Genomic DNA, 23,934 nt, shown 5'->3' on the forward strand with positions numbered 1-23,934 from the left:
ACTGAGCTTCATTGCACCAACATCTAGTTGTTAAACACCCACAACAGCCCAGAGTGAGGGTTTGAGAGTAAATGTGCAGAGGGGAAATTGGAAAGCTGAGTTCTGCTTCTTCTGTATTGTGCCCAATCATTAGCTACCCACATTTCACCTCGACCAATCAACGGCCTTGACAAGCTGTCTCTGTCTCACTTACAGCAAATTCCTTCAGCAAAAATCCAGCTACCCAATCACAACACTTTTCAGTTGAATTAGCAAATCGGATGTCTCCTAGTGGAGGTACAGTAGGGATTGGATTTTAATGAGTGTTTACAGCATTTTGTGTAATATTTATTAGGTAAGAAAGTGACTAAAGTGTTACAAACTGCACGACTAATTACTTTAGATACTAGGTGAACTCCCAGCTTGTTTGTGTGTGTGTGTCTTATTAACGTGGTGATGTCTGCTTTCTGTAGGTCCGAGAGGCTTCTATAACAACACTAGTGGATGTTTATCGTCACGTCGGAGAGAAAGTCAGAGCAGACCTGGGAAAGAGAGGACTTCCAGCTGCTCGGTGAGTTTTTTTTGTTTTTTTTTTTGCTCTCGTCTCTTGTTCTGAACTCACTGATGGGAGGTTTTCTGGTTTGTGTGCGTGGGTGGGCGTGTGTGTGTTTCGGCGATGGGTCTGTGGGTCCCAGGGCTTTGGCACTCGGTCTGTCCCAGGCCACACCATGTACCACTCTGTTCTGCATCGCACACAGAAGCACTTTCATTCAGAGCACAATGCCGTTTGACTGAGGGGGGCGGGTGGGAGGGGACAGCCGGGGCACAAAGGGCTTGGGGAGAGAGAAACAGAATTGGGTGAAAATTACAGCATTCAATCATCTGAAAAAAGGTTTTTGTTTTTTGTTTTTGAAACTTTAACATGAGCAGCGTCGATCCCGTCTTTCTCCCCGCTCCCATGTGTGAGATCTGAGCAGCAGTCAGCCCTGTATGCTGACTCCTCAGCATGAGTCGTGTGTCTGTGAATGCTGGCTGCGACCATGTGTCATGTGTTGTGCATATTAAGCCAGTCTGTCTCCTGTGTAAACACACGGTCTGTGTATGTAGGGTTTATCGGCGCTGGTGCGTTTGTTTGTGTTTGGTATTATGTAGAAATCAGACATTTGCAATGATTTATTCACTTAAAGGATTCTATTTTCTTATACATATTTACATTTTTTGTGATTATTAAAATACAGAGGAAGGCCATGCTTTAACAATAAGCACATTAATTCAATAGTACTGATTAATAACATTGGTAATCTACTGCCAGGATAAAGGTTTTACATCTTTAAATTAATTTAGGGAAGTTTGAGCATATTTTCATTTTTTCTTTAGGTGCCAGGAATAAATCTGACACAATTCTGTGTGTCTGACGATGAGTGTGTGGGTGTGTGTGTGTGTGTGTATGCGTTAGTGTATGGCTGCTGGCTGGAATGCATGACTGCAGTCAGGGTCTCTGTGACTGGATCACATTTCATCTCTGCAGAGCTAGCATACTATACTATATCGTCTTCCAATCTTAGTTTGTTTACTTTTGATCTGTAAAAACAATTATAATTCAGTCGTCACGTTTCGTACTCTCTAAAGTAAAAATTTTTGTCTTATTTAATGTCAGCTATAAAACAACTTTGGCAAGTCTGTCCACAGAAAATAACTCACTGGAGTTAAGAAGTAGAACATTTTCAATAAAATGTTGAAAGAATGACTGGAGAAATACTATGAATCTTAAAATTGTCTATTCTTTCTACATAATAAATTAACAAGTGACTATGTGACTCTCATTTTTATGTTAGTAACTAACTAACATTGGATACCGGTTGACTAATATTCTAAAATAAAACAAAATGATTGCAAAGTTGATGCTTTTAAATCATATGTTGCATCATATATTAGAGGTCAGCATGACTAACGTTACCAAAAGGGCTCTCTGGATGTGAATACTGTAGAGAATGTAGATCATTGCCTTAACTTTGACACTGCTGTTCTCTTTATGTATGTATGCCTTACGACCCTGCTTGGGTGCTTGGATCACCCAGCTAGCTGCTTTTAGTTGACAACTAGACATAAACTTAAAGGAGATCAGGATTTTTCACTTGCGGCTCCCAAACTTTGGATAAAGTTGCTTTTAAATGTAAGACAGGTATCTTCACTCTTTGTGTTTTTAGGTCTCTTTCTAAAAGCACATCTTTTCTCCACAGCTTTTGAAATATCAAAGATGTCTGTTTTATGCTTATTTATCTTAATTTTGTGCAACACTTTGGAGAAATTTTTATATGTGCTTTATGAATAAATTGGACTTGCTGAAAGTCTGCAGAAAGACCTAGTGCCACATAATTGGATGTCTTTAATCAGCAAGTCAGCTGGCCGGCAACACTAATTGTGTTTAACCTGATTCCTTTCAACATACCACTCTTATATTATTTTGACTTTGTTTGGGTTTGTTGACCGTCTCAGCTGCCGGATCAAAGATGGACCAGCAATGATTATCTTTTTGGCAACGTAAATATCCTGCGAAGGGTTTGCTGTATCTGAATGAAAACAGCTGTTGAAATCTGGTTGAGGTCAAACTGTTTAATGCAGAGAACAAGTCAGACATGACCCAAACTTGTTAAATGGAGATATGATTAGGAGTCAATGAAGTAATAGTTCATAAATCCTTGATTTTCTTGTAGAACTGGAACTGAACTTTGCACAGTCGTAACTCGACTCTCAACAGGATGGGATTACCATTAGCCTATAATTAGGCTGAATACAGGTGGAGTTCAGTGTTCAGCCTTAATGTACACATTTTCCCCTTGGAGAAGAAATGTACAATGAAGGAAAAGTGGAGAGATGTTGTATGGGGGGAGGAGCAGCGTTGTTCTTTCTCCTGTCGGCCATGTAGCCCCTCCCCCTCAGATGATAATGAGTGTAGCTGAGTTTGGAAGGGAGGTTATATAAAGGGTAACTGAATCTCTTTGCTGCCCGTCACACAGACTGACCCACATGACTCTTTCTCTCTCTGTCACAAAGACAGATTTTTAAAGTATCTGAGAGTCGGATCTTAAGATATTTCTCGGTGTGTATCGCCAGGACGCGGTGTGTCCACGCAGCTGTAGGTGGAGCTTTGTCGCATGTCTCTGGCATGCTCCAGTCTCTTGCTGTTTGGCTCTCCCTCCCTTTCTCTTTCACCCTCCCCACTCCCTCTTTTCGTCTCCTTGCCTCCCTCCCTCTCGGAGCCACTGCACCATGTTGGATACAAAGAGCCGAGGGGAGCTAAGGACCTGAGCGTGTCACTAGCATGGGGGGGGTAACGCAACGTCGCACAGCAACCTATTAGTCAGTCCTCCAGGAGAGATTCGAAGACAAATGACTGCTGAAGACGAAACGCAAGGATATATTTAACCAAACAGATGAGCGAGATGCTTCTGAAAGGAAGAGAGCCGCTTGAAAACGCTGCACGGCTAAGGAGCCAGATGCACGGCTAATTATTGTCATCGGGAGCTGCTTTGCAATCTGGTGGCCGTCGATCTGCAACTAGACGCCAAGCGGCATAAAGACAGGTAGAGGGCTGAGCAACACCTTTAATGAATTCATATTTAAATTTGTGGAAATGACACAATAATGGATGTAAGTGAACATGCTTCATTTTCCTTGTTTTCTCATTGCAAGTCAGTTCTATTTTTGTTAGTTCGTATATTTTATCTGTACCTTGTAAAACAGGGGCGAGGTTTCTCTTGACAACAGTCCGGTTCTGATTGTGTGTCTGGATCTGAGCAGCATGTTTTTTTGGGGACTCTGATCATGCTAGAGTTGTGGCGCCTGGAGTGAGACACACCCACATATTGAAAGATGGATGAGCGGGAGCTCCACATGTTGCCAGCTGATGATGCTCTCACTTCTGATCCATGGCACCTTTGTTTGTTTCTAGGCCAATGATGACCGTCTGGCTGGTCATTTCACATATTTTACTCACCGATGCTCTTTGGCGATCTGTTTGGCATGCGGCTGCGTTTTGTTTTTAACCTTCTTTTCGTCTCCTTTTTTTCCAGGCTACAGGCGATATTTGCTCGTTTTGATGACGCCTTGAGTTCTGGCAACATGGCTCTGAGCCCAAGTCACGGTCAGTACCTTTTCTCATTCCTTCTGCCATTGTTATATTGAAGAGCAGCAAAGTCATGTGATTAATTTTGAAGATAGTTTTACTCTTGTCAAGTAGTAGGTGAGCTTATAAAATAAGAAATACAGAAGCACGTTGTGTGTGCCTGTGTTGGATGGAGGGAGTCTTGTGCGTGTCTAAGTCAGCAGATGCTCTCGCGGTTGCGTATGTTTGTTGCTATGAGCTCTTGTAAGAGGACATAACAGGATTAATGGTTTAGTGTGTTTGTGTGAGGGTTTTCTGACAGAGTCAGACCCGAACTGAGGTTTGCTTTTGCTGCTGGGTTGGTTTTTGCTCTAAAGCAGTGTTTGACTTCAGAGAAATGTCAACTATGCTGACACATACTTAACTTTATTACTTTATTATTGAGTGATTCATTTGATCTGGACTTGAACTTTATTGTAATGTAGGTCTTTTATTGTGAGGTGATAAAACTGATGGTGTTTGGAAAGCTAGAATAAAAAAAATCTGTTTGTTATACATCTGTCTCAGTAGAATTGTCTTTGTGTTGGAAATTTAGTTTACAGCAACAGAAACTTCTGCATCACTTAGATTTCTGCTGGAGATGAACCTGTTGGATTTTGATCACAAATGTTGTAAAGCTCTTACCTGCCAACCCCACTTTTGGACTCTTTCAATTTCTCTTTAACGGCTCTAAATTATAATTTTTCTGAGATTGTTTGACAACCCAAAAGTTACAAACTTGCGTTTATCTGCATCACTATAAATCTTCAGGCTCTATTTAAAATAAGCAATGGTGTCCAACTTGGTATTTATGGAAATAAAGCTCTGATTTGCTGCTTTGAATGAGGATGTCACACTGTGTGTGTGGGAGAGCAGTCACTGTTGCACAGCTCCGCAGTCGGTGTTTAATCTTTTAGATAAAAGCTGTAACTGCAGAGTAGAGTTTTTAAGCCATCTTTAGTGCCTCATTATGGCACTTAGTATTACTTACTACAGTCCTGTGTATTTTCCTTACCTCAACCATGAGATTAGCAAAACACTAATAACATTTGGTACTGTTTTATTTTCATGAGTGACAGAATTGTACTCTGAACAAGGTTTCTCCTAGAAACCTTGCTAAGCCCGGTGGTCGGACGTTAGGGCAGTCATTCATTCAGCGGCCCGTCATGTTTTAAGAGTTAAATGTTTAAAGTTGACAGGGAAATTTGAAAATATCACTTGATAATTATGTGTTGTTAAAAAATTGGAAGATTAATATCTGAACACCAACTATAAAGTCTTCATAAATGCAAACATTAAAAATAAAAAAAGCTTAAATAAGCAATGCTTAGCCTGGTGGGGGCACAAGTAAAGCCTGGTGACCCGCCAGGCTTATAATATACTGGGGGAAACCCTGTTAAAAAATGATAGAATGGGACACATTTTTGTAAAACAATCGGCTTCCTGTTATCTGCTGACATGGAGAGCTGATATACCTCTAAAGAAGAAAATAATTTTCTTTCTAGAAGTTTTTATCTCCCTTCATTTTTAAATTTCTCACTGATACTAAAAATTGCCAGTAACTATTATATACGTTACCTAGTGTTTTTAGCGTAACCTTCTAGCCATCAAACTGTTGATGCATCTGGCAGATATGGGTTTAAAGTAGTATTAATTTTACTAATATGTTTCTGATTTAAAGTAGTTTGATCGTTTTTTTATTGGCTTTATTCTGACAGAGAATCTGTGGAGGGAGTTAAAGATGAGGGTGATGGCCAAGAGGCCTTCTAACCTCAAAAACTTTAAGCTCTTCACCAAAGATAAATTGTTAAAATGTCAGTGGGAATATTCAAAAAGCTGGTCAGCTATTGTAAAAGAGATTTGAATTCCAATAAATATTTTTTCAGTGATAATTGGGAACAGAATTAAAAAAAATTTTAACACGCCATAATAAGATGCAAATAAATCCAAACCTTTTTTTAAATTATTATATTACATCTATATTGTCTTTTGTTAGACGCCTGTTCTTGGTTTAATGACAATAACTTAAGTTAAATTTGCAAGGAGAATGAATAATTTTAGATTCAACTGTATGACTTGTTCTCCGATTAGAAAGATACATAATTTTTAGTTTCCGACCAACTGATGACAAATCGATTCTTTTAGTGTGTCTCTGTTTTTCACTGATCCTAAAACTGCAGAATGAAAGATTCAAATAATGTCTGCTGGATTGATCAAACATTGAGCTTCACCTAAATTATAGGAAAATTATTTCTTTCGCCTACATTGTTTATTTTACCTGATGTCTTTATAAGAAGTCAGTCACAGTGGAGCGGGCCAGGAAAGCAAAACTATCCACTGTTCAGTGTGGCAAATGTGCTGCCATTTTAATAGGATACTCCATATTCATAAATATTTTATCTGAAATAACTTTTGTCCCCTCTCCGAGTAGCTTTATAAATCTGTTTCTTTAGAGTGGAAGTGGTAATGCTGATAAACTCTTGAACTGGTGAAAAAGTGCAATAAGGTGCATTGGGAAATTGTAAGAAATAACAGCTCACAAGGTGCATTTTAGGTTAAACATGTGACTCTTTGTAATCCCTGGTTTATGTGGAGATGGTGGAAGATTAACTGAGTTATTTCTCTTGTTTTCAACATTTTTGTAGTCAACTCAGAACTTAAGTGTAGCTGTCATCAGATAGAATATGGAGAACAAGCACAGTTCCAGGCAGTAAATCTGGTGAGGTTTTTTGTATTTATTTATTTTTTTTTACCATTTTTTCAGCTAATCTAAAGATTTTTTCTTGAAAATTATTCGAAAGAATGAGTGGAAACTTGATTCTTTCTGGTGCATATAGTTTTTTTTTGTGTCTTTGTCAACTAGGTAGTTAGTTGAGGTTTGTATTTGTGCTTTTCAATATTTCATCACAGTTGGAAAAATGTCAAGTTATCTCAATTTTACAAAACAAAGTTGGAAGCTAAAACAGAATGTTGTCTTGTTTTCCATGTGTTCAACTTTTTGTCATGCCAAAAAGTAGAAAAATTTTGGTGTTTTTGTTTTATCTCTTAAAACAGGCATGTCCAAAGTCCGGCCCGGGGGCCAATCACGGCCCGCGGTCAGATTTCATACGGCCCGCAGCTTCAGTTTTATAATGTATTATTTATGGCCCGCCTGCACTGTGAAAAAATAAATCATAAAACTTGAAACTGTAATTCCTCCTTTCACCAAATGGTGGCAGCACCACTTTAATACTATCAGTCTGCGTTCGTGCAGCGAACCCCTCTCCACTCATTTCTGCCACTGCAAAGAAAACGAGGAAAGCTTACAGTGAGGGCCACCGCTTTCAAGAGAGATGGGAATTATAATACTTCTTCACTGAAAATCAAGGCAATTGTGCTTGTCTAATTTGTGAGACGGTTGCCTTGTTTAAGGATTTCAACGTAAAGAGACACTACCAGACTAAACATGCTAACTCATACAACAAGCTAACAGGGAGTGACCGTGCTGAAAAACTGAAGCAGCTCCAAGCTGCACTGGCATCACAACAGCGATTCTTCACGCGGACCTGTGAGTCAAAAGAAAATACCACCAAAGCAAGCTACGAAGTGGCCATGTTAATAGCTAAACATGGCAAACCTTTTACTGAAGGTACATTTATCAAAGACTGTGTTATGAAAATGGTGGAGAACATTTTGCCCTGAGAAGAAGCAAGAATTTGAGAAAAATGTTTGCCTGGCAGTAACAGTGTGGCTCTGAGAGTTGAGGACATAAAACTGAGTGTTTTGAACGGCAACGTCTGTCACTATCAGTAGTGAAGAGCCAAAAAAACATTTATGCACCTGGATTTATGGCACTTATTTTTATTAAACTCTTGAGTAAGATTTGGTTATGAACCTGTAGATGTGACAAACTATTACTTTCTGAAAGATATTGTAAATGACAAGAGCAAAATTAACTTGTTTTAAGATTTAATAATAACAGACAACTTTGCATTACTTATAACTCCTGTTTAGAATGTTCTTGAGGCAAAGATATTTTTAAACTCATGTAAATTTAAGGTATTTCATACAGTTTGTTCAATGTTATCTGACTCTCCAGATATGAAAGAAAAGCAGAATTTGGGTTTTTAGAGTTGTTCTCATCTGCCTGAGTGGCTTATATTTGGTTATTTTGTCATTTGAAAAATAAATATAATTGTGACAATGAAAATTGTGTATTTGCATGAAACTTTTGCAGTTAAAAAATGTCCAGGGCGTGCCGTGGTGGCGTAGGGCGACCCGTATTTGGAGGCCTTGAGTCCTCGACGCGGCCGTCGCGGGTTCGATTCCTGGACCCGATGACATTTGCCGCATGTCTTCCCCCCTCTCCTTCCCTGTTTCCTGTCAGCCTACTGTCACATAAGGGACACTAGAGCCCACAAAAGACCCCCTGGAGGGGTAAAAAAAAAAAAAATCAAAAAATGTCCGAACAAACTATTGGCCCCCGGGCATCTTCACTTGATCAAATCTGGCCCTCTTTGCAAAAAGTTTGGACACCCCTGTCTTAAAAGATATTCGGTCCTACGCAGCAGGGTGGTAATGTGAGAGTTAATTTCAACATAAATTAATTGCAACAAGGTAAAACAAATTTATTTTTAAAGCAGAAAAGTTTTATTTTTTAAAATTTTAAGTTATGATTAGAGATGCAGCAAATCTAGTTTTAATGGACAACTTAATATTTAAATTATTATAAAGTTTAAGCTCTTCCCTTAAGAATTGAACGCCGAAGTGAGACTGTTTAAGTTGCTTTTAGTTGCAGTGAGATATATTTTAAAGAGATGAGTCATTTTAAAAGCATTGTTTTTCCAGATTCATCAATATGCAGTAATCAAACATTGTCCATTACATAACTACTCACATATTCTCAAAACAGATTATTCCTACTAGGACGTGTTTTGACCAGGTCTTTTCTGAACTGAATGAGAGGCTGCTGATCTGTGTCTTATTGGCTTCATGTTTACTGTTGCTTGGCTAGATTTAACTACCATAAAAATGAGAATTTTGTCTAGCTTGGCCCATTCAATTCTGCAGCAGGTCACTTTTAAACTTGGCTTCTGATGTAGAAATGTCTTGAGTCATGCTTCTGTAGTAGCATTTCAAACTTTGACACATCTGCTACAGTCTAATGAAAACTAAACTTGACTTTATTAAACTCTTCAACCTGCTTGCATTGTCAGTTTCTGGTTGCCTCCTCACAGATATCACCAGTGAAGTTTAATCTGCTTATTACAGTAAAAATCCATCCAAAACTTTGATTTAAACAACATTATGAGTGAAATCTGATGTCTGTTTTTTTTTTTTTTTTACGCACCTCTCAACCTCTCACTTCAGAACAAACTTGCACAGTCTGTTAAAATCCAGGCACAAGGACGCGTTCCCTCTCGTCCTTGCCCCACATTGCTTTTAGGCCAACTCCTGGCATTTGCTTTGAGGACGGGGAGAGGAAGCTGACCGAGATCTGTGCCAGAGGCCGAATCACAACGCCGCGCCTATCACTGCCTCGCCCTGATTCATCATGACAGGAACAGAGAGCAATACTCTGCAAACAAAAGAGCGAAGGAGGCAGAGGGGGAAACAAATGAGGAGAAACTAGACACCAAAGGGACAGAAGTGAATAGACAGATGACGGGAGTATTTTGTCTGTAACATTGTGATAGTTGAGGATGATGAGTTGGTAACTGGATCTGTTTTTTAATCTCATCTGGTTGTGGATTTTGGCACCCAGACTAAATGCTGTCAGCATATGGTTTTAAATTGAAATCAGCTTAAACCTTATGTACTTTCCCTCGTGTGCTTTGGCACAGATGGACAACATCTGCCCATGTGGAGGAAAACTGGGGTGTCCTCGGTTGTCTCTGTTATGCTGAACTGGATCGGTTTGTAGACACACACGTTTGCATGGTTGTGTCCAGTTTTTTTTTTAAATTCTTTTATAAATTTAAAAATAACATAGGAAATATTACAGAAAGACTCGGGACGTTTAGCCAGACGCATGAGTGAAACCTGACAGATCAGTTATTCCATTTTATCACAGCTTAAGTTCTTCCAAAATTGAAAGTGAAAATAAATACTGGTACCTTAAGGTACGACTGTCAAAACAAATGAAACAATCTAATTTTATCATAATTTTTTCCCAGCTATGTTAACTAAACATAGTTCTGATGTGAGAACGTGAACCATGACATAGCGGCTGGTTGTATGGCCAGCCATTACGTCACGTTATTTGTTCCCGTCTCAGAGAGAGAGATATGAAAGGTATTTATTGCGCTGCATCCTGACCAGCAGTAAGAGCCTTCATGTCTTGTGTAGTACTTAAGTTTTGACAGGGTTTGACATGCACACTAATCTCACTCACCCTCTCTCCCAGACATGCCCATTCTGCTTCAGTGCATCGCCAGCTCTGCAAAGAGAGCTGTGACCCTGTTTCCAGGCTAGACTGGTTGCCATAGCAAAGCTTTCCTCTGAATATTATGGGCCTTTTTTTTTTTTTTTTTTTGCCCGACTTGGAGCTGGGAGTGTGTGTGTGTGTGTATTTGTCTGCTTTTGATGAGATCTTTTTCTCTAAGCTGTTCTAGAAATAGAGTAGTCTGTCTGTCTTTTATTTAAAGACTCATGTCTGTCTTGCTCTTTTTTTGTCCCATATTACATCTCTTCCATATAGTTTGGTTAGCGATGCACAAATTAGCCAGTTTCTTGCAAGTTTTATACCACTTTTATTGAATCCTGCATCAATTAAACAATGGTTTTACTTTCTGCATAAAGTGCAATTGTGACAGCTTTCTCAAATACGATCATAAGCTCGATTCCAAATAAACAGCAGAGAGATGTCCAACTTTTTAATGCAGCGTTAAATCATCAATTCATTTATTACAACAGTAAATAATCCTTTGGCAGCATTTTGTCATTATAATGGAAGCAGAGGTGATGTTACATGGTGTGTGTGTGTGAGAGAGAGAGAGAGACAGCAGTCAACGGCCCACAGCTCTGCAGTTAAACAGTTTTATTTCAAAACAAATCCAAAATAATTGGTTTTACGTCTCTAGTATTCATAGGTGTGATGACGATTTCCACACTTAGCATTGCTGGCTGTAAATGCCAGTCTGTGTGTTTCCTGCAGGTTTAGTAAATCCTTACATTAACAGAGATTTCCACACTTGCAGTAATTCCTCAAGTGTAAGATCCGATGAAGCAGTTTGACTCTCCAGAGGAATAAAACAGAGTAACTTCTCTGTGAAATGTTTAGCTTCCTGTCACTACCTACTTTGAACTCCTTGCTCTAGAAACGGCTGATATTCCTGAGTAGAAAACCGTTTTCTTTTTGCAAGCTTCTTATGACTTTTGTGCTGTTTCTGACTGTATTTTAAGCACCTGATTAATAACGTAAACAGCCGAGTTTTTATCCTGCAGGAATGATTTCCACACCCCAATGGAAGGTGTTGCTAGTGTGATTTATTTTATTTTTTTCTGTAGTGCGTTCAGTGTTCAAAAAGAGGACTGAATTGTATTTTCCAACTGGATTTCTCGTTTCTCAGTGCGCCTTCGTATTAGATACTCGCAGTTTCACCAAAACTCCTGGTGTCATTAGTAGAACAAAAGTGCCATTTTAAAGATTCATATATTGTTTTGTTAACGTATCAAATGTAAATATTTTGCCTTTATTTCTATCACTTTTGATATTTTGAATAATGAATAAATATTTGCTGCAGATGAGCAGAAATTGCCTAAGCAGATTTATTTTAATAAAATACATTTTATTTATTTACACAGCAGTAATTGCAAAACTGCTGCTGTGTTTTGTAATTAAGCAGTTGACTGTAAATCTCTACAGAATCAAAAATATTTTTCCATACTATTGTTGTTCCCCCATGAGGGTTATTTTCTCTCCCGTCTTTTGAAGCTGCTCACTGTCGCATGGTCTTGAACTGGAGTTTGTAAGATGCTTGTATCCCTGCAGCTTACATCAGACCAGCACTGGCGCAGACGGTCAGTGTAGTGAGTGTTTTTCCCCCTGAAGATGTCTGGTTATACTTTTTAAAACGCTACAGCTGATGTAATTTGTGGTTCCTCGGCTGGTAAGATGGATCCAGGCTTGTTGTTTTCTTTTTTCTTAATGGTTGTGCAAGATTTGACCTGGTGTGGGGGACATCTTTGTATACGACATGTTTATTTAATATTTGAAGTGGATATTCTTTATCATTATAATACACACCGATGTTCTACATAGAAAAGGAAACCTTAGCTCGCTTGAACCCGAGTTGAATTACTAAAGATTTTGAGTTAACCTTTGATTACATGGCATAAATATAGCTCCTCCTTTTTACATCAACACATTATTACCCAGGCAATAATTGCAGGGCCTTTAAACCGACAGGATTTGCCTTGAGAACAGCATCCGTGCTGCCCCCTTGTGGTCAGAACATTAATAAAAAATTTGCTTGTGCAGATCTTTAAATGCGTCTTTCATCAGCTTTTCCTCTTTTCGCATAGATTTCCCATTTCTTTCAGTCAGCTTGTAACAGATATCCTGATGAAAGATCGAAGTCCTCTTCTCCTCTTTCTTTTTTTCTGTCATCCATCAGCTTATTTTTGGTTGTTTTATTGAATTTGCAGTTTTAGAAGAGCTGGAGTTTGCTGACTTTGTGCACAAGCGTGCTGAAATGAATTTGGGAATATTGTCAAATCAAAGCATTTTAAACAATCTTTTTTTTCCCCCTCCCTTATTCCTGTCTTTGACTGCTCTCCTGAAACGGAGAGAGGAGGGAATCTCGGCCTGGAGTTTCCATGGCAACAATGCCTAGTGCATGGGGAGCTGTTATCCCTGTTTGTGGGTGTGTGTTGGTGTGTGCGGACCTGCTTTATTGTCAGTCTCTCATCATTATTACTGAATCTCGGGATCCAGAATGAAATTTTGGTTTGGTGAACTATCATAAAGTTTGTGAATCAACAATTAGATTAATGACGTGTGTTCGTTTGGTCTCTTCTCTGTTGTCTTTGTTCTGCCCTTCACCCTGACACATGTACACCCCTGGGGTCTGACTAGACAAAAGCAAAGGATGCTAACCCTGTTATAACCAGTGATTCATAATCAATGGTCAAAAGGTTATTGCATATTGCCAATTATGACCCTAGAGTTTTGTGGGAAAACTCTACATTTTACTGTTTAAAAATGAACTTAAAAAGAAAAAGAATATTTGTCATACGAGTTAAAGTGACAGAAAATTGACAGTTTTATTTGCTAACTTGAAACAAGCAGACAAATCTTTAATTGCAGCTACAATTTGTTAGAGTCCAGTTGACTTCTTTACTTGCATAATTTTAGTATAGTTCTTTTTTCTTCTCAGAAGTAACTATAGTGGTTTAATACTCTAAAAAAATAGTCTCCCCGTGCGTATGTGAGGTTTAAAGTAGTCAAATAAAACTTCACAGATGTTGTATTATGTTTTTAATTTTATGGCTAACTGAATAAAAAAAAAAAGAGTGCTAAATCAAGTCAGGATGGTGAGACGGCGAGACGATTGAGGTCTGTGATGGGCGTGGTCCTACCATCCTAATCATCACCTCTTTTGATGATTGCTTGCTCACCTTTTGTTCTTTTTATGAGAGTCTAGATATAAAAGTGTGTTTTTTTTTTTTCTTTCTCTCTAACATTTTTGCTCAAACAATGACTGTGTTGTTAATAAGTGGACACGCAGCAGAGGGTGGGGGCGGCAGTGAGAGGCTGCGTTGTCAGGGGTAATGAGTTCAGGTTAGGCGGTCTGGCATGAACACACCAAGCAGCCCCGTTAATATTCCTGGGTTGTCTGATTTTGTGTGTGTCTCCCTTTTTCTCTCTCTCCCTCCCTCCCACCACAAACCGAGAGGCCTGCCTCCGCACTGGCTGGAGCACCATGATGTCACCTCTCATCTGATTGGCCGCCAGGCTGCCGAGGGAAGGAGGAGAGAGGCTGAGGAAAAGGGAGAGGGAGGGATGGAGAGGAGAGAGAAATGAAGGAAAATGCCGGCACTTGTCTGGGTGGAGAGGGACTTTTTTTTTTCTTTTTCTTTTTTTTAATCTTGATTTTGGACGCACAGCGTTAGCCTTCACCATGAAGTGTGTGTGAGGAGAGTGTGTGTGTGTGTGTCTGATTTGGGGGTACGGCTTGGAGAAGAGAGGAGACCCCAGCACACCACGCCCTCCTAGAAGCATGAGACGACTTATCTGCCAGCGGATCTGTGACTGTGAGTGCAGGGATGGACTTGGCCGTGTGTGTGTGGATGCTAACCCACGGCAGACCGAGTGTTTGTACCTGTCTCTACTTTTGCTTTGAAACACACAATAGAGCCTCGGTTTGATTGGACAGTCGGGCTCCTGTTTACATTCAAGCTCGCGTCTCTTTGATAGAGAAAATCTCTGGTCGTTTGTAGATGAGCCGACGTATGTGTCAACGTGCAGGGTGGTGGCTTTAGCGCATTTCTCCATGGCTGGTTGTCAAAGCAACCGGAGCTCGACTGCATTCCCGGGCCAACAGTTTGATCGCCTGGGTGGACGTTTGTGTGTGTGTGTGTTTATGTGCGTCCACATGTTATTCTGCACATCGTTGTTGCAGACAGGTCTCAGGTTTCAGTCCAAGATCCCTGCCTTGCTTTATTTCTGCTAGCATTCACAAAAAAGGATTTTCCCCCAGAGGAGGTCTGTCACTCACTGGTTGAATAGTTGGATACCTCGAGCGAATGTTTTTTTTTTCTCTTCTTCTTCCCAGCAAGTGGAGTGGTTATAATTAGTATCGATTCAGTCATTCCTGAATGAACTGTCCAAAAGCTACAGCCAGTGACTCATTTTTGATGAGACGTTGTTGCACTATTTTCAGCTGGAATCTTGCAGAACAGCTGTGTTCTCCTCAGTATAGTTTAATTTACCTTTATTTCAGACAAGATCCATATTGTAATAATAGGGCAAACTAAAAATAAATTAAAGGTTAAACTGTATGTAATACAGGTTAAATGCAGCTATTTGAAAAATGCCTTGCATCTCTTCCCTTACTCAGGAAAATGACTTGGCATTTATAAAGTTTCCCTTCTGTAATTTGGAAGCTTAAGAAAAATTTCGACTGCATCCTGAAAACCCAAATGGAGTTTTTCTCTTCCGTTTCATCTTATTGCATTTATGTTCCTCTTTTCTTCCTTTGGAGGATTTTGGCACGTGTCGTGACGCTTCTTTCCGCCTTCCCTTTACAGATCGTAGTTTCGACGATGACGACAGCGTGGACGGGCGCTCCTCTTCAGCTCAGGCTGCTTTCAAGATTCCCAAAGTTCCCAAGAAACCTGCAGAGTCTTCTGCTGCTCGCAGGCCCAGCGCCACCAGCAGCAAGCTAGGTATTTTATATACGTCTGCTCTCACACACCAAATGCAAAATGAGCAAAAGCTCGATGATGATTTTATTTATATTTATTTAATCTGAGTTTACCACTGTGCTCGTTTCTATGTCAGGATGATTATGTGTTTCTCCAGTGAGTAAATGTATTGTAACGTCCTTATTGTGTTTAAGGTTGAGCCTTTCTGGCTTCAGTTCTTAAAATTGACTGTTACAGATAATTAATAGATAGCTTTTATTTTCAAAATAATTTTTTTATTAGCAAAAGTAAGTTTATTCCATCAAATTAATAAAAAAAAATGAAACGCTTCCTTCTCCAGAGTTTGCATACAAAGTGATATAATTTCCTGTTTTTCTCTTCACTATGATGATTATGGCTTCCAGCTAATGGGAACTTCAAACTGGATTGTTACACGAGACCAATTAAAAGTAATTTCAATACTTAAATCTCATAATGACTTCTGCAATCATGCTGACTCGATATTCACTCTCAGACAATTAACACAACGTTTACTAACAAAGGTGTTGTAACCTAACATGTTGTTGGAAAGTTAAGTGTAAGGAAAAATGTAATAGAAAAAGAGTCATAATCCCTGTATTTAAAGACCAACCTGTGTTAATCTAGGCAATTAAAATTAACTAAAATATAAAAAGAAAAGGCATATTATATTTTTTCACGTGGATAAAAACATGAAAATGATGGTTTTCAAATTTGAATTGGTGCTCTGTCAGGACATCGCCTTGAATGTGATTTTCTTTACTCTGTCTCTATGCAAATGAAGGTACACCCACACACTCTAGCTTGCCCAAATGTCACAATAGTTGGACAGATCAGAGTGAAAATAACCGCTGGTATTTGTATATTACCAGGCAGAAATAGGAAGATTTGTATCGTGTTATTCTTAGTCATGTAGCGTAATGTTTGCTCCCTGTTTGTATCCTCTACTGTCCCGTCATGGTTGATTTGCCTCCTTCCCTGTGAACATCCTGTTTCCAGCTGGTCTCACCGTTTTCATAATTGGATCATCTTGAAATTTTTTGAACTCTTGTTTCCTTTCTTGTCTCCGTCTTCATTTCTCCAGTTAGGAGTTGTAGGATATGTGGCCAACAAGCCACTCAGGCCCTGGAGCATCCTGATTGGCATACTCGTTACCGCTGGTAGCCCATTAAAGCACAGTCAGCTACTTCTGACTTATGGGTTTCAGCAGACCTCTAGAGAATTATTATCACGGCTTTATTCACCCTCCATTTGACTTTTACTTTATTTATTTATTTATTTATTTTATTTTAGATGGACTGACTGTCTCCCATCCGTTTTCTTTCCAGTGTCTAAGGAAAGTGCTGGAGCAGTTGATGAAGAAGATTTCATCAGAGCCTTCACAGATGTCCCTACTGTTCAGGTACAATACGCCCAGAACCTAAAACATGGACGTTTCTAAACGTTTATCCATTTTAGCAGCTTATTATTAGTGATGATAAGGCCCTTACGAATAATATTCATCCCTCTGCTTTCGCTTCCAGATCTACTCCGCACGGGACCTTGAGGACAACCTTAATAAGATCCGTGAGATCTGCTCTGACGACAAACACGACTGGGACCAGAGATGCAACGCTGTGTGTTGATTCCCCTTCTGTTGTCTTTGAATTATGCTACTTAACGTTACATCCTGTTCTTGTTCTTAAACACATTTTGGTTGTTTTTGCAGCTGAAGAAAATTCGGTCCCTGCTGGTTGCGGGCGCACCCAGCTACGACTGTTTTTACCAGCACCTACGCTTACTAGACGGAGCCTTCAAGCTGTCTGCTAAAGATCTGCGCTCACAAGTGGTCCGAGAGGCATGCATCACTGTGGCGTGAGTGTTGGTCACATATTTCTCTTTCTCATGCTTTAGTCAATGTTTCATCCTCTACAGTCCATCCATCCATCTTTTATTAGTCCATCCTTAACCTTTTGTTTTCCTTTGCTTTCTGACTTTCCATTCTCCATACTTAAAAACTGACCTCTGTACAAATTTTTGCTGTGAATTTAGACAAAATTGTTACCACTTCAAATTGAAAATGTACTAAAACAACTGAAAAATCTGTAGAAATTTTTTCTGGAAATGTATAAAAAGTGAAAAATGTGTGTGAGCACTAATTGATTATTGTTACAAATGTCCAGATCAAATTGAGAAAAAACAGAAAAGAATCAGAATCACTTTATTGCGACTAAACACGTTCACAGACTAGGAAATTGCTTTGATGTAAGGATGAAAATATAACAAAAAAACTTAAATTAAAAATAAACCAAGTGAACTTGGGTTCTGCAGATCAGCTGGTATATCAGCTGTAACTGTTTTTGCACATCCAATGTGTGAAATTAGCTGGAAGCTGTGCTGAACCCTGCTGTTCGGGCTCAATGTTAAAGGGTTAAAAGTATTTTATGTTAAACTATGTCTAACCTTTGTCTATCTATTTCTTATTTAGCCATCTCTCGTCAGTCCTGGGCAATAAGTTTGACCATGGAGCCGAAGCCATCGTCCCCGTTCTGTTCAACCTCATTCCTAACTGCGCCAAAGTCATGGCCACATCTGGTGTCTCCGCCATCCGCATCATTATACGGGTGAGTATTTCCCTGCTTGGTCGTAAGAGTATCTGGTATTTAGGTCAGATCTTTCATTTCATATCCTTTGTTTCTGCAGCACACCCACGTCCCGCGCCTCATCCCTCTGATAACCAGCAACTGCACGTCCAAGTCTGTGGCTGTAAGAAGGTAAAGCAAACAAATGAGTTGCATTGATGCTGAGAGTACGCTAGGAGGAAAGCTTTACGTGGGGCTGATGACCTCACAATTGAGCTACAACTGTAGGGTTATAATGATGATGATGTTTTTTTTGTGATTGGACAGTAAAATAAATGTCTAATTTCCAGGCGGTGTTATGATTTCCTGGATCATCTTCTACAGGAATGGCAGACCCACTCTCTAGAAAAGTGAGGACATTAAACTGTTCACTGTTTATGTCTTAAAAGCAGGACAAACTGAACTTTTAGTTCTCTTCTGCAACCATTTTGGCAGATGATGTGATTAAAAATTTACAACTAGAAATGTTTCCCCAGCGCTTTTATGTCATGTACCTTATGAAACAACAAAAATGGGAATATTAACTGTAAATTGTGCCAACTATAAGTCTGTCATCATGGCTGTAACGTGACAAAACCATTGAGCTATTGCTGAGACTTTTCTATGACTCGGTAGATGCAGTGTGATGTGGTTTCCTGTAAAAGTTGCACAGATTTACAAATTCAGTGATGAACTGCTCAGCAAATAAAATCTGAAAATGGTTTTGTGTATATTTATTTTTCCAGTCCCTTTTCTCTGATTAACCTAAATAAGATCTGTTAAGTAACAAAATTAGTAAATGGATTTCACCTCTATTGACCAAGACACTTAAAAAAGGTTCATCACACCTTTTTAAGTGCGTTGAACTTATTTAACTTAAAAAAGCCCGAAAATTATTCAGTTGTTTGAAACGATTCGATTTTTTTGTTTCTGTAAAAACCATTTAACTTGATGAATTCTTTTGTTACCATGCAAAAACATACCAAATTCTTTCTCGCAAACTATGTCTGCAGTGTTCCTACAATTTCCAGTTTGGGGGACTAGATCAGAACGGTTTAGTCTGAAATGCAGAAAGAGGTCTACTAGATTTACATTTACGTTTTTTCAAATGCAGACATGTTGTTTCTCACTTAACGCTCCTTCTGTTGTTTTTTTATGGCTTTTCATTTCTTTTGCCCCAGACACATTGCAGTTTTGGTGGAAAGCATCAAAAAGGGAATTCGAGATGCCGACTCGGAGGCCAGAGTGGAGGCCCGGAAGTAAGCCACCCGGATGCAGAGGCTTTCCAGAAAACTCCATTACAATCACTCTGCCTCTCTATTGTTTATCTCTCTCTTCCCATCTGTTTTTCTTTACTCTCTTCTGTTGTTTGGTGTTTTTCTGCCTCCTCACCCGACTTTTGTCTCTTAAAGGACCTACTGGGGCCTGAGGAACCACTTCCCAGGTGAAGCCGACGCTCTTTACAACTCCTTGGAGTCGTCGTACCAGAAGACGCTGCAGTCCTGTCTGAAGAGCTCCGGCAGCGTGGCCTCTCTTCCCCAGAGCGACCGCTCCTCATCTTCTTCCCAAGAGAGCCTTAAGTAATGAATGTTGAGAGCTGCTCGTCTGTTTCTTACTTTAGAGCTCTTAGTTTGCTGAATCTCCGCAGTCGAGCATTTGCACTAAAGTAATTTTGGAGGAAAGGGATTTATCCGATTTCTGATCTTTCAGCCAACATTATGGAAAGCCTCCCTGTTAATCCGTTCCCTGCTTGGGAGATTTTCTGTCCCGTGAATATGTGAATGAATTTAAATGGGCATGCCATTACATAAAAAAACAACAACATATTATTGTCATCATCTACCTGTGGTTGTAAAACCACATAGAGCATCTCCTGTCCAACAGTAGTATTTAACTTTAGACTTAAGGTTATTTACCTCACTAATTCAATTAGAGAACTAAATGTTTTATATATTCAGCTCTGGAAAAAATGAAGAGCCCACTGGAAACCTCATAGTTATTCCACCAAAAGATTTCTGAGTTAAAACATTAGTATTGTTGTTTCTAAATTAATATGAACTTGTTTTCTTTGCATTATTTGAGGTCTGAAAGCGCTGCATCTTTTTCTCATTTTCTGCAAATAAATGTTACATTTTTGCTAAGAACTTCGGAGACATGTCAGTAGTTCATAGAGTAAAGAACAATGTTTGTGTTACTCAAACATTTACCTTTAAAGAGTAAAATCAGAGTAACTGATCATTTTAAGTGGTCTCTTAATTTTTTCCAGAGCTGTATATAATCATGTTTATTATGATAGTTGCGACATACTTACTAATTAAACCCACACATTCAGTTTTTCAGTAAAATAAAACTATCACGGTCAAGCAGTCAAATGACTTTTAGCACAGAAATGTCAGTTTACTCAGATGTTTATTCATGTGCTGTACAGCAAGTGCACTTAATGCTTGGTTGGGGCTCCTTTTGCATGAATTACTGCCTCAGTGCGGTGTATCATGGAGACTGTGAGCCTTGGTTGATTTGATGTCAGCCTTCAGAACATCTGCAGTGTTGGATCCTATCCTCCTTCTGACAATATCCCATAAAGAGTCTATAGGATTAAGGTCAGGTGAACTTGCTGGCCAGTCAGTAACGGGGATGATCATTACAGGTGTTGTTAGTATTGTTAGTACTTTTAGGAGTGTGGTCAGGTTCGGAGGCCTGCTGGAAAATGTTGTCAGCATCTGGATATAGCTTGTCTAGTCCTTCTATGCTGGGCTCAAACAAGAAATGTCTGACGTTGTCACTGGTGCAGAAGTTGCTTAACACAAAGACTGACACAGTCATGTGTTGTGACTCTTAAGGCATTGACTCCAGCAGCAGCTTAGACCTTGTGAATCTCCCCCAAACAGTTGATTCTGCTTTTCCTTCACAATCTCACAAAGGCTGCTATTAGTCATGTTTTACCAGAATTTTATCCTTCCACTTTACTTTCTGTTAAAATGTTTAAATTTGGCACAAAAAAAGTAATCTTTTGTAGCTTTATTTCTTTTCTTGTTTAGACCAGAACACAGCATTTCCCTGTTTAAAAACATTTTTCATTGATTGTATAAAATATTCTAGTTTGTACTAATGTGCTCTAAATAGGTGTAGTTTGGGATAATAATGAAGAGAAATGTGTAAATTAAATACGTATGTAGGGTTTTCTTTTTACATTTACAAACCACTTAAAGTAACTTTTTGATGATATACTAAATCTAGATGCTCAGAAGGTTCTCCAGATATTGTTCAGGATATTTTAATATCCTGAACAATTTGCAGAATTTTAAAGTTTCATTTAGAATGATGGGGAACAAAAGTTGATTTCACGCCGTCTGCTCGGAGGCGATGCGAACTCTGACAGGTTGTTACGTTGGTTATCTGAGTGTTTGTGTCATGACCCAGTTTTCTCCCTCTTTTATCAGCCGTCCTCTGACTTCCAAGTGGTCGGCCGCTCCGGGGCGAGGTGAGTCAAGCGCACCCACACAGAGCGGCCGATAACACACACACACACACACACACACCGCACCCTCCTTCAACACGTAATCTGAAGTTCAGATCACACACACGGAGAGAGGCAGATGTTTCCTTCAAAATCTTTTCCCATCATTCCCATTTACATCATCTGAACAGTCACCACCTCATGTGATTTTTGTATTGTTACACATATACATGTTGGTGTATGTGTATGGATGTTTTCTGTGTTGTGTAGTACAGTGCCAGCATGTGTTTGTGATGTTGTTGTTATTTTTTTTTTGTTTTTTTTTCCTGTATGTCCCGTCACCTTCCATCCTTCTTTCCCATCGTCACACCTGCCCTGCTCCTGCTGTCCCATCAGTCCCTGCTGGTTCAAGGGGCGGGGCTTCCTCAGTCTCCCTGCAGCGTTCCCGCAGCGACGTGGATGTGAACGCAGCAGCAGTTGCTAAATACCGGCACGTCGGACAAACCAGGGGAGCGAACCGCCTGCCCCCCGGCTCCTACTCCTCTCTGGGTAAGAGCCCTGACAGGCAAGTTAGACGACAGATCAAACAGAGCAGGCCGTCGGTCAGCAGAAAACGAGATGGCCAGACATCTAAGGAGTCGTCTCAGATCAGTGCAGGGATAAGTTGATGCTCAGATAAAATCAGTTCTCAGGGATGAAGCCACAGACTCGCACTCTTCGGTGCTTGAACCGCTTCTGCTCCTCTTCCCTCCTGCCCACCTGCCCGTCCACCTGTCGATCTGTTGATGTTCTGCATGTTCCGTACTTTGTTTCAATTTGTACACCTGCAGTATTTTTGCAGAAATAGTCATGCTCTTTGAATTTGTTCATACTTTGTTGCGTTACAACAACAATCTGCTGGTTTTTTTTGGGTTTTTTAATTGGGATTTTATGTGATGGACCGACACAAACTAGCACACAGCTGTGGAATGGAAGGGAAATTAAAGTGTTTGAGAAGTGTGGCATGCATTTGGATTCATCCTTTAATCTAGTATAACCAATGGCTGCAGAGATCCACAGTTCAGGTGAAAGAATCTATAAACTGTTAATCATTCACTCAATGGAGAAGTGGCAAGAAGAGTTATCATTGGAAATGGAGGCCATGTTTACCACAAGACATGTAGGGGACGCAGCAAACCTGCGCAAGAGTTTTCCAGTTGGGTGAGGCAAAATAACGGTGTGGCGAAAGACTGACATTGTACATTATCTTGAACACATCATCCCTACAATACAAATACTTCAATACAACCACAGCTACAGTGGAATAGCGTAGTATAATACTGCTAGAATGGCCCAGTCAAAGTCAATACCTAAATCCATGTCAAAATATGTTAGAAAAATTGAAAGCTGCACTTCTCTGTCGTCATCCACCCAATCTGGCAGAGGTTGAGCTGCTTTAAGAAAAGAGGAATGGACATACTTTTCAGTCTCTCAAGGTCCAAAGATGACAGGGATTGGCCTTCTGTAATTAGAGTTTAAGGCTTTCTTTGAAAATGTTAACTTCAGTGAGTCAAATAGAAATGCACAGCTTTATTTTTTAAAACAGGAAACCTTTTGGAAAACGTTTTTTTTTTTTTCTTCATGCTGCACTTTGTGTCGCTCTGTCACGTAAGAGAAGCTTGTTGTTGTAACCAACATCTGCACGATTCTTTGAGCAAATGGTATGTTACTAATGCACTTTGTGCTCCTTTCTTCTTTCTTTTTCCTCTATCTGCCTTTCTCTTCTCTGCCTCCTGTGTTTGTCATTTTTGGCTCCTTGTCTTTCCACACCATTTATTTAAAATCCTAATTTTCTTCCAATTCTTGTTCCTTATTTCTTTTGTTTGTGTCTATATATTTTTCTGCTATTATTTCTTTTCCTGCTTTTCGGCTCTTTTTGCTACTTAAGATGATGCCTCTGATAAAACGGATGGTAAGATCATCTCACTCTGCTTCATCCCTTTGCTTTCTCCTTTAATCACTTCATCCCGGCTTATTTAAACTATTATGACCACAGCGCCCCCTGCTGTCCATCTTGTATACATGGAAGTTATATGATTTTCATCTTAAACTAGCAATCTAACCATTTTGCATTTGATTCAATATCTGCTCCAGTCAGATATTTTTATGTCAGGGCATACAGGATGTGTTTTGAGTCATGTGATGATAGAGATACACTATAGAAGGTGGAACCACGCATTTACAACCTGCTCCCTTTTTGTCTGTCTGTAGGGACCAGATCAGACAATGGTAAGATTCCTGTTAGGTTTGTGTTGGTGTTTGGGAATGTTCTAGGCTAGAAAACCCAGTTATAGATCCCAACAGTTATTTGCAGAAATATAATATAGTTGTTTTTTTCTTTTCTGCAT

General features: G+C 39.5%; 1 protein-coding gene across 37 annotated transcripts in view; it reads left to right on the forward strand.

Annotated features, from left to right (window-relative positions):
- Positions 1–23,934, forward strand: part of clasp2 (cytoplasmic linker associated protein 2) — a 61,783-nt gene that overhangs the window by 13,337 nt on the left and 24,512 nt on the right. For 22 of the 37 annotated variants that reach the window (XM_032580708.1, XM_032580715.1, XM_032580716.1 and 19 more), the window contains exons 6-20: positions 453–550; positions 4,053–4,123; positions 15,356–15,493; positions 16,819–16,892; positions 17,014–17,106; positions 17,199–17,344; positions 17,958–18,093; positions 18,173–18,243; positions 18,402–18,461; positions 19,272–19,349; positions 19,503–19,670; positions 21,531–21,571; positions 21,944–22,096; positions 23,475–23,498; positions 23,798–23,815. In XM_032580708.1, the coding sequence (XP_032436599.1) occupies positions 453–550; positions 4,053–4,123; positions 15,356–15,493; positions 16,819–16,892; positions 17,014–17,106; positions 17,199–17,344; positions 17,958–18,093; positions 18,173–18,243; positions 18,402–18,461; positions 19,272–19,349; positions 19,503–19,670; positions 21,531–21,571; positions 21,944–22,096; positions 23,475–23,498; positions 23,798–23,815 (1,369 nt within the window). Of the gene's footprint in view, positions 1–452; positions 551–4,052; positions 4,124–14,185; positions 14,360–15,355; positions 15,494–16,818; positions 16,893–17,013; positions 17,107–17,198; positions 17,345–17,957; positions 18,094–18,172; positions 18,244–18,401; positions 18,462–19,271; positions 19,350–19,502; positions 19,671–21,530; positions 21,572–21,943; positions 22,097–23,474; positions 23,499–23,797; positions 23,816–23,934 lie in introns of those variants that run through there. The other 15 variants (XM_032580713.1, XM_032580726.1, XM_032580722.1 and 12 more) reach the window with 8 other exon arrangements.

This window comes from Xiphophorus hellerii, chromosome 13 (assembly GCF_003331165.1).
Source record: "Xiphophorus hellerii strain 12219 chromosome 13, Xiphophorus_hellerii-4.1, whole genome shotgun sequence".
NCBI classification, from domain to species: domain Eukaryota; kingdom Metazoa; phylum Chordata; class Actinopteri; order Cyprinodontiformes; family Poeciliidae; genus Xiphophorus; species Xiphophorus hellerii.